General features: G+C 39.3%; 2 protein-coding genes across 9 annotated transcripts in view; one reads left to right on the top strand and one right to left on the bottom strand.

Moving 5' to 3' along the window:
- Nucleotides 1-8: 8 nt before the first annotated feature.
- IDH3A (isocitrate dehydrogenase (NAD(+)) 3 catalytic subunit alpha) lies at nt 9-13701 on the top strand. Of its 4 annotated transcripts, none has more exons than XM_068204459.1 (11): nt 9-141; nt 2229-2267; nt 3988-4071; nt 5245-5359; nt 5901-6088; nt 6303-6436; nt 7038-7140; nt 7239-7303; nt 9431-9515; nt 10008-10160; nt 12050-13701. In XM_068204459.1, exons 1-11 carry the CDS (start codon nt 115-117, stop codon nt 12131-12133), a joined length of 1077 nt encoding a protein of 358 aa, XP_068060560.1. In that variant the 5' UTR covers nt 9-114; the 3' UTR covers nt 12134-13701. The 4 variants fall into 4 exon arrangements, with proteins under 4 accessions (XP_068060560.1, XP_068060558.1, XP_068060561.1 ...); XM_068204457.1 differs by having other exon boundaries at nt 12-141; nt 2229-2291; XM_068204460.1 differs by lacking the exon at nt 9-141 and adding an exon at nt 598-850.
- ACSBG1 (acyl-CoA synthetase bubblegum family member 1) overlaps nt 10009-15491 on the bottom strand; it is a 42127-nt gene continuing 36644 nt past the window's right edge. For all 5 annotated transcript variants that reach the window (XM_068204453.1, XM_068204454.1, XM_068204451.1 and 2 more), the window contains one exon: nt 10009-14897. In XM_068204453.1, coding sequence (XP_068060554.1) covers nt 14821-14897 — 77 coding nt within the window. In that variant the 3' untranslated portion in view covers nt 10009-14820. The remainder of the gene's footprint in view (nt 14898-15491) is intronic.

Below are 15491 nucleotides of genomic sequence, written 5' to 3'. Positions count from 1 at the left end.
CCGGGGCGGGGCTTCGCGGGGCAGGGCGGGGCCGCCGCTCCCCACGCGCCGGTTCCGGTTTAGCGGCGGGCGCGGAGCTCTCGGGCCTTGGCAGCCGCGGTGCCCGGGCGCGTCATGGCCGCGACCGCGTGGATGCCCACGGTAGGCAGGGGAATGGGCTGGACCCTGCTCCGCGGCGCCCGGGACGCGCCCCGGAGCTTGGTGGCGCCTGAGGCGCGGCCGCCCGGCCGCAAGGTCGCGGTGCCGCCGGGCCCTGGCGGCGCTCCGAGGGGGAATGGCCGCGGGGCTCGGGTCGAATGGCGGCCCCGCGGCGCTCGCGGGTCCTCTCCTTCCTCCTCCCCACTCACCGGGACGGCGGCGGGAAGGGGCCGTGGGGGCCGTTATTGGAGCGGGCCGGGCCGGGCCGGGGAGGCGCCGCGCCATCCCTCGGAGCGGCCTGCGGAGAGGTCGCGCCGTAGAGGTCACAGCAGCGGCGGGACCACCGCGGCTGCGGGCAGCTCCCGGTGCGCGCGTGGCAGACAGCGCAGTCTGAAACGCCATTCCCGCAAAGAGCCCGCGGCACCGGGCGCTGCAGAGCCGGCCGGGGAGAGCTGCTACCGGGCTCTGGCTGCCGACTTTCTGGCCCCCACACCTGTCCTCTGGGATTTACAGCTCTGAACCATTCTGAAACGCAGGCCTTATCCCGGGGCTGTCACGGAAATACTGTTTTTTTGCCTTGAGTAAATGAAATTTAATTTGTACCTTTAAATAACAGCCTGTTTGAGGCAAAGTTATTGAGGCCGCCCCATTTAACTTATCTGCTAAAGTAAGGAAGAACTGTCAAGAGCTAGTCATGACACGTGACTTTAAGGTCAGAATGGATCAGTTTTCCTTGGGTGGATCCTTGGTTGGTGTTAACCAATGTTGAACTTCAGTATAATGTACTAGGCCCTTGATTTCTGACAAGACAGACTGTGCCCTTTCCAGGGCTACTCTGGAATGTGAATCCTGATTCTAAATGCAGGAACTGTACTATGAGAACGCTTACCCTGCACAGTCAACTTCACATTTTCATTTGATTGCTCTGCCTTCATCCTCAACCATAAGGCCTGCTTTGGTAACCACTGCTTGCCTGTTGCAGTGACCGTGTACATCTCATGTAGGGCTACAAGTAAAAATAGATCTAGCTTAGATTACTTCTCCCCTAGCATTCATTACAATATAAGAATTATATTATTTCTAGTTGTTTCTATTGGTGCAACATAGCTTGTTCATTTTGCCACACACCATTCTGTCAGTAAAGAAGTAACAAATGCAAGTGGGACAGGAGAGGAATACAAATTGTCAAAGTCATTTCTAGCCTGATAGCTGCAGACAGCCTGCATATGTGAGTATGGCAGAATTGAGGTAGTGTAAGCAGTTAGAAGTCTTCTGGCTCTTAAGTCCCAGAGGTATCAGTCGTCCTAGAGAGGAGGTTAAGATTGGGAGGCCGTGATTTTTCTACAGAGCAGGGATTTTGTCCGTGGTGCTCAGCTGGGCAAGAGCCCAAGCTTAGATACCATCCCAGATTTGAAGCTTAATGCCAATTCAGAATACTTAGAAAATGTAATTCTTTTGACTGTGATGTGTAGACTTGTTGCTATGGTGAATTTTGTCTTTGGTGTGCGTTTCAGTTCCACTTTTAAAAAACCGTCAGGCATGCAGAAGGCAACAGTACAACACCTACAGGTATAAAAGGCAGAAGAACAAAATTGACCACAGTTTGAATGGAAGAAGTGACACTAATGTAAAGTAGTTTTGGAAACATCACCTAAAATGTGTAAAGATACTGTCCACCCAGCTGCTACCAGTGAAGTGTTTGATTTTTCTCTTTGCTTTCCGCTTGTCTTCGTCCTTGGCATGTGATGTATTTAGTTAGAGTTCCTGCAGCCTTGCTTCCAACATGATGTGTGTGAGGACTCCAGGTGAGGGGCAGGGGCCCCCAGGCAGGACAGGGGCATGGGGCAAAGCGCAGCTGTCCTGGGCTCACCTTGTGCTAAGAATACCCACAAGGCGTTGCTGCTCTGAGTGTTCGACTGCAACTTGGCAAAGCACTGGGTACTCTGGTTTCATTTGAATTTTTATACTAGTTTGAGATAGGAGATTTAAAGCAGTATGACTTCAAAAAGAAGATTTGCTGCTATATTGTTAAACTTGTAAAATCCTGTTTGTGCAGTAAAAGAGCATCTTTTTGTTTTGGATTTTTGCAGGTTTCTCGATTGCTAGGTGCTTTCAAAAGCCAAAAAAAGGTGACCAGAAGTTTTGGTAATGCTGTGAGTATAATAGTCCCATTTTTTTTCTTTTTAAGAAGTTTCTCAATAAGCGGGTTTGAAAATTTATAAGATCGCTGTTGTTATTCTTATGTTCCCAAAGATAAGGGCCAAACAAGTGAACATGTATGGTCTTTATGTCATCCTGGATTAATATCTGTTAATCACTGTCACTGGCAATTGCATATCAATGTGAGAATATAAAAGACTCTAGCAAAAAATAGAAGTAGTGTGGAAAGTTTTCACAAAATACAGACATAAGCCAATCTTCTGGAATTCATCTGGAAATGAGCAAATAAATATTGGGCAAAGTAGAAAGATTGTTGAGAAGCTTCTCATTTTCTTTCTTTTGCAGACTTCCCTCTAAGCACTAGATTTACTTTACTGCTGCTTTTAGAACTCCTTGCATCTAAAATTCTGCCTTTTCAAGGTCCTCTTTAAACTATCTTAGACGTTGTGTATTTAACTGTAGATGTTTTACCTTCTTTTTTGTGTATGTGTTTGAAGTGCCCATGGACATTCTTTTTGGTGAAGGCAAGAGCAGGGCTTAGCACCCTTAAGCAGGACTTAATCTTAAAGAGGAACTATGGCTTTTCATGATAAGTTTCATAGAACAGCAGGTACAACAATTAGAAAAGAAACTGAAGGCTCACTTATACAGTATAAAAATCAGAAGGTGAGGCACCCCGGGTTCTATTGAAAACACGAGTTTCAGGCTCAGGTGGAGCCCTGCAGTGCTGTCAGACAGCACTGTACTACTCTCGAGGCGTTTCATCAGTGACGGCTTGCTCAGCAGCAGTATTCTTTTATCTGAAGCTCTGTTTATTTGTTGTACACAGTGAATTTCTTTGCCTCAAATGTTAAAAAATCAATCAGTCAATATATATTGAAGTTCTGGCCTGTGAGTTGATTATATTGGGGGTTTTCCAGATAATGTATGTGAGCTGCCTTTTTTGTAGGTAATAATGAGCCCACAAAGGCTGCTGGATCTCTTCAAATAAAACAAAATGAGCTGGAGCACGTATCCTTAGAACAGTGATCATAATTCATTTTTTTCTTCAAAGAAGAATACATTCCTCCTCAATTTGTTGAGCCTGGGCTGTGCATTTTTTTTACTTGCTTGTTGATGATAAAAGAAACAAAACTGAGGGCATTGTGAGAGGTAAATAAGTTGGTATTGTTTAAAATGCGTCTGAGATTTTTAGGAGGTCATTTGAGATGTTTAGCTTGGCATGACCTTTTTTTTAAGGTGAATGTAGCTGTTCATACACGTAATCATTTCTAGCATGTGTCAATATCATGCAGCATGTTGATAATATTGTAGACATATGTGAAACAGAGCCATAACTAGGTAATACAACTTGCTCTCCAGATTTCCAGAGGAAAGCATGCTACGTTCATTAATTTCAAGGAGTACTGAGCAGGAATCTGCCTTTCACATTCAGCTTCTGTTTTGAAATAGGAGGGAGGTAGTAGGTGAATTTTTAAACAATTCTCTCAAAATATTTGCACACTCCCTTGGAAAGCAAGCCAGTCCTTCTCACTTCTGTCCAGGACTGCTGTTCTTCACAGTGAATATTTGGTAAAGGAAAATTTATTTTATTTTCTAATAGTTACTTGGTTCCTACAACACATGAAGATGTTTTCTATGTGGAAAACAAACATTCAATTGTTGTACTACTGATATTTCTTTACCTAGGTCCAAACAGTAACTTTAATCCCAGGAGATGGCATAGGACCTGAGATTTCTGCTGCTGTCATGAAGATCTTTGATGCTGCCAAAGTAAGTCATATTTGTCTTGCTATAAGCATTGCAAATTGAACTACAGCAACAAATATTAACCAGACATATTAAAAAAAGCTTAAAATCTCTTTTAAGAGATTAAGTCATATTTAAGCTATTAAAATAACTTTCCAGTAGAAAGAGTTTGAAGCTTCAGCTAATAAATGACAGGAATGTGATACCAAGGCACGCATTGAAACTGTTAGCTGACAGAAGAGTAGAGACTTGAGAGCAAATGCTGTGTTTGATTTTTGGAAATACGAACTCAATGTCATGTGGAATCACCTTGTTGATGTAGTAATCCTGGGCAACTGACAGAGGATGTTCTTTCATTTATTATGACTTCAAGTGCAGGTCAAAAGTGTGTGTGAAAGTACTGGCTTATTTTAGCAATCCAATTGCTGTGCTGCCAAACACATTAATTTGAGTGATATGAAAACTTACTGTATCCAAGAACTGTTCTCTTGCCTATCTAAGAAACTTCACCAGACCTTGTCAAGTTTCCTTTAAGGAAATACAGCTCTTCAGGCAAGATGCCTGTTAAATTGTTCCACATTAGTAACAGCACCCAGGCATATTCCCTTTTTATTACAGCTATCCAACGTGGATTCGAAAACATGAAGTTTCTTTAATGATGTTATATCTTTTAATTTGTGTATGATTCATTTGTGTATGGTCATTCCTGATGAAACGAATGGTGGCAGCCTGTCTCCACTTAGAGTCCTGTGGGGAATGCAAATTCAGAAAGCATTGTGGAGCATGTGCAGATTTTCAGTGAGATAACAGATACACATCTGTGTCATGCACAATCTTCCAGTCAGTGGGGATGACGAGTCCTCAATGGATTCAGCTTTAAAATGTTGTCTCTCGTATACAAGGAACTCAACAGCTCTAAAACCTTTAAAGAAATAGCACTTGTGTATATGACATCTAGGGTGCCATTGTGGTATTCACATTTATGATGATTTGCTGCTCACAATATTTCGTTTCCACTTACTTAATTACATTTTTCAAAAAATTACTTTAGTTCAAACATTTCATGCTTACCCTCACTCACCAGAGAAAATACTGTTTAGAAAGGCCTGGACAAAATTCCTTACACACCTTCTTGTGAAACTTATAACTTGAAGCAAAGTCATGACATTAAAGTTAACATAGAGTATGTGTGTTTAGGCACCTATTCAGTGGGAAGAGAGGAATGTTACAGCTATCCAAGGACCAGGAGGGAAGTGGATGATACCCCCAGAAGCCAAAGAATCCATGGATAAAAACAAAATGGGATTAAAAGGTATTTCAGGGGTTAATACACAGATATTAAATATTGTTATGTTTATCATGAGTTTGATGTAAAGCCCAGGTTCTTCCTCTGTAGCACAATAAAATAGGGGATAGCCTGTCAGGTAGTTGTCTGTAATCCTGGAACAGTCCTTGCAGGGAAGGTTCATGCAATTTCCAGGCCATAAGTTTGATAGTTATTGTAGCTGAAACTGGGTACATAACAACCTTTGGACTCTCTGCAGAAGGCATTTCTAAGAGACACAATAGTATGCAATAACTACATTACTAATGAGCAGTATCTTTATATGTTTCAATGAATGTTTGTAAAATCTGTTCCATGTAAGGCTCGCAATCTGGCCTTCACCCAACTGATGAATGTGCCTGAGCAGTAGTTGACAGAACAGAGAATTCCCATGGCATTCCAGCATAAGGGTGAAACAGGAATTTGGAGATCCTCTGTAGGAGTCCCACTTTACCTAGAGTTTCAGCACACAGATCCATGGAGGGGTTTATTTTCTCATTCATCCTTGTGTACCTTTTTTTTCCTCTAGGGCCTCTGAAGACCCCAATTGCTGCAGGGCACCCATCAATGAATCTGCTGCTGCGTAGAACCTTTGACCTTTACGCCAACGTGCGTCCATGCGTGTCCATCGAGGGCTACAAAACGCCCTACACAGACGTGAACATCGTCACCATCCGCGAGAACACCGAGGGCGAGTACAGCGGCATCGAGCACGTGGTGGGTGCCTCAGCTGCTGCCTTCTGCTGCCTTTCTGTCTCAGCACTGCTAACTTTGCCCATCACTGGGGGTTCAGTGAGATTGTTTTTTACATTTGGCACCCATGAGAAAGTTCCTCCATTGTAAAATGCATTCTGCCTCACTCAGAATTCTGCTGCTTGGTTCCAAGTGGGAAGAATGAACTTGCACTGCTCATGTACTTCCTGTCTTTCAGATTGTTGATGGGGTTGTGCAAAGCATCAAGCTGATCACAGAGGAAGCCAGCAAGCGCATTGCAGAGTTTGCTTTTGAGTATGCTAGAAACAATCAGAGAAGCCACGTGACTGCTGTGCACAAGGCAAATATTATGTATGTTGACACTTCTTCTGAGAAAAACAAAAAAAAAAAATCCCCAAAAATATAATCATAAATAATTGCTTAAATCTTATTCAAATGTGAAACTTCTGCTGGTGGCACTGGGAGTCAGTAAAATGGGAAAAATTCAAGTAAATGACTCCTAAGAAAAATGGGCAGTACTGATTCAGTATTGACAGGGCTGAGATAATTGTGTGCCAATTTTTTTATTAGCAAGTTTGTAATAATTCTTCCTCTCAGAGCTCTTATTTTAGAAACTTTTAAACAAAGAAAATTAATTTTAAAACTGAGGATGAAAGTGGCTGGTGTCTTTTGCAGTTTCCACAGCACTTTATACTGAACTGAGTCATAACACATGTGATATTATGTGACATCATCTTCACAAATTCGCCAAACCTTCCATAAATGAATATAAGTAATTCTGAGAACTAATATGTGCTGTTTAAGCTACTGATACAGAAATATTTTAGGAGGGATAAATAGTCACAAATCAAGTTTCTAATTCTAATTAAACCCCAGTTGCAGGCAGTTTTCTTTATCTCCAGTAATGCTTCCTTACAATAACTGCAATATTCTCTTGATTGTCTAATTGCAGGAGAATGTCTGATGGGCTTTTCTTGAGAAAATGCAGGGAGGCAGCAGAAAACTGTAAAGATATTAAATTTAATGAAATGTATCTGGATACTGTATGTCTGAATGTGAGTATTTATGTTTTAGTTGTGGTTATTTTTTTTAGTTAAATTCTTAACCTGAATGAATTAACTTAACCTGAATGAATTCTCAACCTTCCTTCCAGATGGTTCAAGATCCATCTCAATTTGATGTGCTTGTTATGCCAAACTTGTACGGTGACATCCTCAGGTACGTAAATTTTAATTTAAACTCCCAGCATGTAAAATACTGACACTTTCCCAACAGCCATTGAGGTCGCATGCAAGCCAGATCATCTTATGCACTCAGACTTCTTAACAGACATTAACTGCTTCAATTATTAATATACTAATGGGAGGGGCTATATGATGGGAATGTATTTTTTATTTTAAAAAATCTGTTTCTGTTTATGGAGGCTATGAATATTGTTCAGATGGGACAGAGAGAAATTTCTAGAAATGTGTGAAGAATATAATGGCCTACATTGTAATAGAGAATGAATGCCTGGTTAGATATTAGAGAAAAACTTTCTCATCCTCAGCACTAAAACAGATTGTGTATGGTGACTGTGGGACTATGATGTATAGGGAGCTCATCATACATTTAAATCAGTCTGCATAGTCTCTGAAGAACTAAATGTGTGGCCTCTTAATATTCTGCCAGCTCTTGGTTTATGTATTACTTTTCCTTACTGTGAAATTAAATTTTGTATTTGAATAACAGTAGTACTGGAGGTTCTTTGTGTCTTGAAGGCAAAACCTATCAGCACACATTTTCCATTCTGTAAAATGATTAGGTAGGGTGTAAATTCCATTAAAGATCTGTAAAATGAAGTGTTTTAATCTGAACTATTAAGTGTATTATGTAACATAGTTTCTTCTCACACCTCTAAGGAGCGAATGAGAAAAGAGCTTGAACTGGAATTTTTATTTTCAAGTTCGACTATTCACATGTTAGAATCCATCTCCTGGTTTGGTACAGATAATAAATTAAAAGGTAACTTATGTATAAGAAATGGTTCTTAAGCTTCTCTTAAAACAGCACTCTCTCTGTGATAAGGCTGTGCACGCTAAGAAAAATCAGTTTCTAACTAATGCCTCTTGTTTTAAGAATTGGTGTAGATGTGCACAAGGCCCTCACAGCAGCCCTTACTGCGTGAGTATTAGCTAAAAGAGATCAAATCAGAGGAGTCTTATCATCAATACCATTTCAGAGAGTTTATTATCACCCATTTTATAGCTCTCATAGAAATTCCATAAAAAATTTCATCATTGTAAAGCTTTTCAATGAATTTGAGTCTGTTCTTGAAGAGGACACTGTTCCCACTGGGTGAGGTCTCACCTGCTGCTCTAAAAGCACGAACAAAATGCCAAGCAGCTTCCTTACACTGAATAGATCTGAATAGGCAGAAGACAGTCTCTTCTCTTCAAGCATTAAATACTTAGAGTGACAAATGCAGACTGTAGTCAGTTTTTCCCTAGGCTTTTTGTAACTTAAGTGGTTTATTTTAGCTTAAAATAGAGTTCTGCAAAGTCATCCAAACTTTTCTCCTTGTTAGTTCTTAGCTAAGGACTAATTTAGCTTAGTATGAGCCAAGTTTGTAGGCAATAATTATGTATGGATGTGAAAATAGCGGAGTTCTAAGAGCTTTGTTAATCAGTGTGTTCAGCTCGGAGGCTACAGTATGATGACAACAGGCACAGTTGATTTGTCATTCCCCATGTTAATTTTGGTGGAAACCAATGCTTATATCTGATGATCTGCTAATGTCAGACTTGTGACCTGCAGGCTGTTGAGTAAAGAGGGGAAAAGCTAGTCTGGTGTCACTTAGAAAATGTTCCTTAAGCTGCACACAGTACACTACAAAACCACCAGTAACTCACCTACCTGAGCAAAATTCTTCCACATTTTTCAGAAGGAATTTACATATGAAAAGTAGTACTGGGCCCCTTCAGAGGAAGTAAGGTTTTTGTACAGTTACAGGGAACTGTACATAGCAATTAGTTTTTGAGACTTCTACACATATGCTGTGCTTCTAGTACTTTTTGTTGTGCCTGCGTCTGATCAGCTTTATTCTAGTATTTGGAATTTCCTTTTAATTTTCCTTTATTACATTATCTTCTGCTGAGTTCTAAGAATTTTCCAATGTTCTGATGGGGTACAGGTGGCTAACAGCGTCTGTTCTTCTTCTATATTATTCTCAGACTGTACAGGCGTATAAATTAAATTATAGTTGCAGTTGATTGATAAACAAAAATATTTTAATACCTTGCAGAGAGGAAACCATATATGGAAAAACTCATGGATTGTTTAATTTGGTGGTTGGGTTTTTTTCAGTGACTTGTGTGCTGGACTCATTGGGGGTCTTGGAGTAACACCCAGTGGAAACATTGGTGCCAACGGCGTGGCCATTTTTGAATCAGTAAGTCTTGTTACACACAAAGGCAGATCAGTAATGACTTTGTCTCAACTTGAGAATCTAAACTTCTCCATGCCATACAAACAAAGTGGTTGACATTTAGCTAACAAAGATCTTCCTAGAACTCTTTTTTACTGTGAAGATACTAAAGCTTTACCCTGAGAGACTGGTTAAAGTAAATATTCCTTGTAGGTTTTTTGCACATCCTTCTTTTGACCAATACTTTATTTTCCCACTTTTTCGTATGATAAATACCCTCTATGAAATAGAACTTGATGAGCTCAACTTAAAGGTATTAGGTGACCTAGTTTTCCCTTTCTGATGTCTTTGAATGGAATTGTTTTGGTCATTGGTATCTCCTTTCCATTGACTGTATTACTGCAAAGTAAGTCCTGTTTTAACATGAAGACCTGTGGCTCAGGTTGCTTGCACAATTGCCTAGGACATTTTAATCAGCCATAATGACATAACAGATAGGTTAACTCTCATTTCTAGGTTCATGGAACAGCACCAGACATTGCAGGAAAAGACATGGCAAATCCAACTGCCCTCCTTCTGAGTGCTGTGATGATGCTGCGCCACATGGGAATGCACAAATATGCGGCAAAGATTGAGTCAGCTTGCTTCGATACAATTAAAGATGGAAAGGTAACATGAGGGTGTGCAAATAAACACACTGAATTAAAATCATATCGTATCAAAGCAAGAATCAACATGGAAGATTCATACCAGAGTGGGGGATGGCCTGCTGAGCTGGCCTGTTGCGTGAGCAGTGCCACTGTCCTTCTCTGACAGTAATTCTATTATCTTTGGTGATATGAAATATGCCCTGCAGTAATAAGGGGACAGGCTGTAGCATTCCTTTTGTCTCAGCAATGCTCATCTTAGATTTCCACAACTTTATGAACTGCAGAATAGTAAACTGGATAGCTGTTTTTCAAGAAGTGGATCAGAGTTTAAGTAACTCTTAGCATTTCATTTATGAAGTTTCTGAAACCTACAAAGCACATATATTGAAATCTGGATCCTGAAGTGAAGGACACTCATTTGCCTTTCGCAGGCTTCATCATCCACTTTGTTTATAGCATTTCAGCCCTGACTGTAATACTTCTGTTTCTGTTTTTTCAGCTTAATTATTTTCTTTTTTCATTCCTACTGCTTTCACTCATTTTTGACTACAAAAGAACAATTCTTATCCAGTATTAACTTTTTTCTCTGAAGATTGCATATGTTTCTCTTTGGAAGAGAGTGTCTTCAGATGAATGACTCAAATGGGATATTGGGAGGGAGAGGGGGCTTATGCTCTGAAACGTGACAAATTTGTGGTCTTACCATTATTGGTTCACTCTTCTATATTTATGTCCATCTCTTGAAAACATAGTTGGAATGACTTTGAAGACTGCAGTTAAAGAGGATTAGCTAGTCATGCTGGTTCATTTATTTTAGGCAGGACCATGAGAAGCTGCTTTGTAATTAAAAGTAACAAGAATGCTGAAACCAAAAGTTGTCATCATTTTGTGAGTTTGCAGCTATCTTGCTGTATGTAGGAGCCAGTTAAAAAAAAATCTAAACTTACAACTGAATAAAGAGGTGCTCCTGTAAAGTTCCCATTTATTGCTCTGGAAATTATATCCTCCATCTGCAGGTCAGTAATTCCATGGCAGATAACAGTGCAAGTTTTGTGACAGGGCTACTTACAATGTTATGATTATATGCTCACAATGGAGACAATCTTTTTAGTTGAAAAGCCCCATAATGCAATTTAAATTACAAGATCCTAAAATAGCAACCATGATTGCTTCTCTTGCTTGTTATTCCTCCCTTTCCCTCAACAAGTTAATTAAGATATATGTGTATGGGAAGGAAACTTAATAATTTTAATTACCTCCTAGAGTGCTTTAATCTAGCTAGGTTGGATAAGCAATGTTGCCCACTTTTTTATTTTTATTTTACTGTCTTCATGATGCCAGGCAGGAGTTGTACTTGATGAAAGAGATTTTCAACTCTACATTTCCTCTCTCTTAAATAATTGAAGCAAATTTTGAGAATTGTTAACATGCAGCATTAAGAGTTATGTGTGCTTGTTCTGCATGGGTTTGTTAAAAAAAAGACCCAATATTTCTGAATTACTCTCAATTAGTTGTCCTTGTGCTAAGCCTTCATATATGAATTTTACTTCCAAAGGACAAACTTCTTACTGAAGATGTAAATACTTAATCATTAATTACACCATTAAAGCACTTTGTAGAGCTTTGACCACACACACTTTATTCCTGTAGCTAGGTTAAAATCGTGTTAAAATCACGTTCAAATCTGATAACATTGTAAGTACTTCATGTATACTCAGGTTTTCTCTCCCTGCACAGTCCTTATTGATGAAGTCTCTATGGGATGCAGAACTCAAACTTGATGTATTCCTGCTCACCCTATTTACCATCCATGGACAACTTATCATGAGAACATCCAGAATTATTCAGAGACAAGACTGGCCCCATAATACATTTCAGTAACATTATTTTTTTCTTTCTCTCTTTCAGATCTTGACAAAAGACTTGGGAGGCAATGCCAAGTGTTCGGAATTCACAGAGGAGATCTGCCGCCGAGTACGGGACAAAGACTAAACCTCCTTCTCCTCCTGCTGAGGACTCTGGAAGGACATGTCACAGAGTACAATATATGTAACCTGATATCCACATGCATAGAGTTTGCTTATCTCTTGAGAGCAAACTTTTTAGCTGAGGCCTCTCCATTAATAAATCTAGTCCATATGGCTACAAATGATGCTTGTGCCTGCTTTCGGTGGACTCCTCCAAGTGCTTTGTTTTATTTATTTTTTTCTACCTGGTGAACATTTTTATGTAAGTGAATTCCTTTATTGGCGCTGTAACTGTCTAATAATTTTCCATTTCAGTTAGAGGGTTTTACTTTCCACACAGAAAAATTAAAACCAGTACAAACAAACCAGTAACAGATTAGTGAAATATAAATGCACCTTAATGTTTAAACCTACTTTATTGATCTTATTGAAATTGAAAAGACAGGTTTTCAAACTAGGAGTAGCACAAGATGATCTTCATGCACAGAAACGGGTATAAAATAACTTGAAATAGCAATTTTGTGTTAGTAGCAACAAGAAAACCACTTTTAATACTCTGGTGATTCATGAAATATAGCCCTGCCAACAAAAGGCATGAATTAAGAAATACAAAATTCTAGAGATTTAATCTATTTCTGTATTTTAAAAAAACCTACGACCATTAACAAGGGGTGAAAATTAATGCTGAAGTAAAGTTATTTTTCAAATCTATATACCAAAATAATTCTTACAAGTTTTCCTCTCTGAAACACACTTTACAATAGAGTTCTAATGAGGGCAAATGATACAAAATTACTTCCACCATATATTGTGAGGGGGAAATATTAAATTTGCAAATTTACACGAAATATTTCATTATTTTGGCTAGATTGTGTTTTGTGTTGTAGTTTCTGCACAGTCTGTTCAGAGTGTCTTGCTGTATTGACTAGTAATTTTATTCTAGAAACACTGAATGTAAGAGACAAGTCCTAAATGGATTAAGACAGATCAGTGGTTTGGCTCTGGTGCCTATAGTCCAGAAATACATTTCATCCCTATTCAAGGGGATCTGAATCTATTTTTTCTTTGCTTACTAAGCTTAATGGGTGCAAAAGCAACTCGTTGCCCTTCCTTCCCCTCCCCATCAGATGCAGATTGTCACTCGAGTCATTCTGATCTGTAACTATCAAGGTATTGCTTCTATTCCTGCACCTGGCAAGAAAATAAGTATTTTCAAACTTGTTAGTATTACAGGATTATCCCTCCTGCCAGAAGCAGGCTTCTTACAGCTTCATTCTATTCATAGAAAGTAACTAAGTGGAGTAATATCTATTACAACTGTTTAGGGCTGGTTGTTTCTGAAGTAAAACAACTTTGGAGTTACAACTTTTCGTGTCACTCTCTAAAGTAAGCATCCCAGCTTTTTTATACAGTCTTACAACATGCTGGAGGAGATTTATTCCTCCCACACTCTGCTTTTTGTGAATAGGGCAACATTTCTTTCTATGTTTCCCTAGCTGCTGCTTTGTTGTTTCCTTAAGGTTAATATTGTTAAAGAAATTCTGAATTACCATTGCGCACAAAATGGGGAAGAATAAACTTTTCAAAGTCCTATCGCTCGTTTTGTTTTTATAATGCTAGGCTGCTGCTTTGTCTTATATATTGAGCTGATTATTGGTACTTGCAACAAATCTTAGCTCTGTAAGATGTGTGAGATTGGTAATGGAACTTTTATGGAAACCTTATCCTGTTCTGCATCATTTCTTTGTCTCAATAACGGGCTGTGGCCTGCCTTGCCTGAGTGAGCTACTAGAGCTGTCTGCCAGAGATTACTGACAGCATACCCTTACACAGCTTTGTGCCAAGCAGTTCCTTCTCATAATATGATTTATTTTGCATATGGCTAAGAAGAAACACAGCCCACATTTGTCAGAATTAGTGCAGTGTGAATACTGAAACATGCAGATACACACTGACCAAGACTCCTCAAAGAAAAGCACTGTAAACAATGTTAAAGAAGTTTCTGTAATGGCATTTTAATGTGAGAGCTCCTGTAGTTATTCCTTTGTGCCTTTCAGTCTTAGGGAGCTATTCCCCTACTTCTGGTTATTTGTTTTTATGAGAAGTAGTAATGCTTGTTCCAACATGGACGTAAGAAGCAAACTGCTGTGTTCACAGAAGTCTGAATTCTAGGCATTACATAAACAGGAGTGTCTCCAGGATCTGAAATGTGTTAGTGAACAAGAAAGTGTTCTTTGGGAAGGGAAAAAAAATCCCAGCCCTTTTGATTTTTAATTTTTTTAAATAATTATCACTGGAGTGGTATGACAGTTTCATTAAGCAGTACTGCTATCTAGCAAAATATATCATGAGCTACAGGAAACAACCTGTAGAACAAAAGAAAAAAAAAAAGAAATATGGAAGACTGTATAAAAAACTTGTTATGTTTCAATCCAGAGGAATTATATCTGCTTTATACAACACAGAAAGATGTTTTATTAATTAAGGTAATTAAGTAAAAGCAGTATTCAAGAATGGACATACTGTAGATGCTTCTGTAAAAAGAGGACAAATGATTAGGTGAGTATCAGGAACAGCTAAATTGATAGCAGCTTTCTAGTGGTTTGGTTCAATAGACTACAGACTTAGAGCATAAATCTTTGTTAATGCTTTTGATGAGAAAATACTTCCTTTTATTCACAGATATTTCTTAATGCTTGGAGGAAACACTTTTTATTCTTTATAGAAGGAGTCTACTTCATTTCGGTATTTCTCGAGCACAGCGAGCCGCTTCAGCTTCATTGTGGGACCTTAAAAGAGGGGAGAATCAATTCCAGAAATAGGAACAAAAATTCCTACTCAGTTGGAGCTTTGGTGCCTGACTTTTTTATTGAAGAACCTGTTGGGAAGAACATGGCCCCCTCTAAGCACAGATAAATGCTAAAAGTGAGAAGCAAGTGTGATATGTGAGGTTGCATCCACATAAGCATGAGGGAGCTGCAGAACAGAAGGTGGTAACTGGCTACTATTTTTTTCCTAAAAATATGTTTTTGAAAACTTTTAAACAATTCCCAGTTTATTCAAAGAGCCTGGTAATGTGCTTTGGGGTCCATTATCAGGCTTTCACTATCTTGCTGCTTTTTTTTGTTTTTTTTAAAGAGAAACTTTTGATGCCTTAAGTTTTAGCTTTTATATTTTCTAGATCAGGACTGCCTTGGTGTATCACTCTCAAACTCTATAGCCTATCAGCTGCTGTTTTCCCACTTTATTCAGAACAAACAGTTTCTCTCTAGGCCTGAAACCCAAGGTCACCTTACTTTCACAGGCCCCAAAAAAATGTAAACTAGAGTGAAGTGGAGGGGGTGGGGGGCAAACTTGGGGAATGAGACTCTACTGCCTGAAGC

The sequence above is a fragment of the Anomalospiza imberbis genome, chromosome 13 (assembly GCF_031753505.1).
Source record: "Anomalospiza imberbis isolate Cuckoo-Finch-1a 21T00152 chromosome 13, ASM3175350v1, whole genome shotgun sequence".
Taxonomy (NCBI): domain Eukaryota; kingdom Metazoa; phylum Chordata; class Aves; order Passeriformes; family Viduidae; genus Anomalospiza; species Anomalospiza imberbis.
Note: the sequence above shows the minus strand (reverse complement) of the source record. Positions and strands in the feature narration are given on the sequence as shown.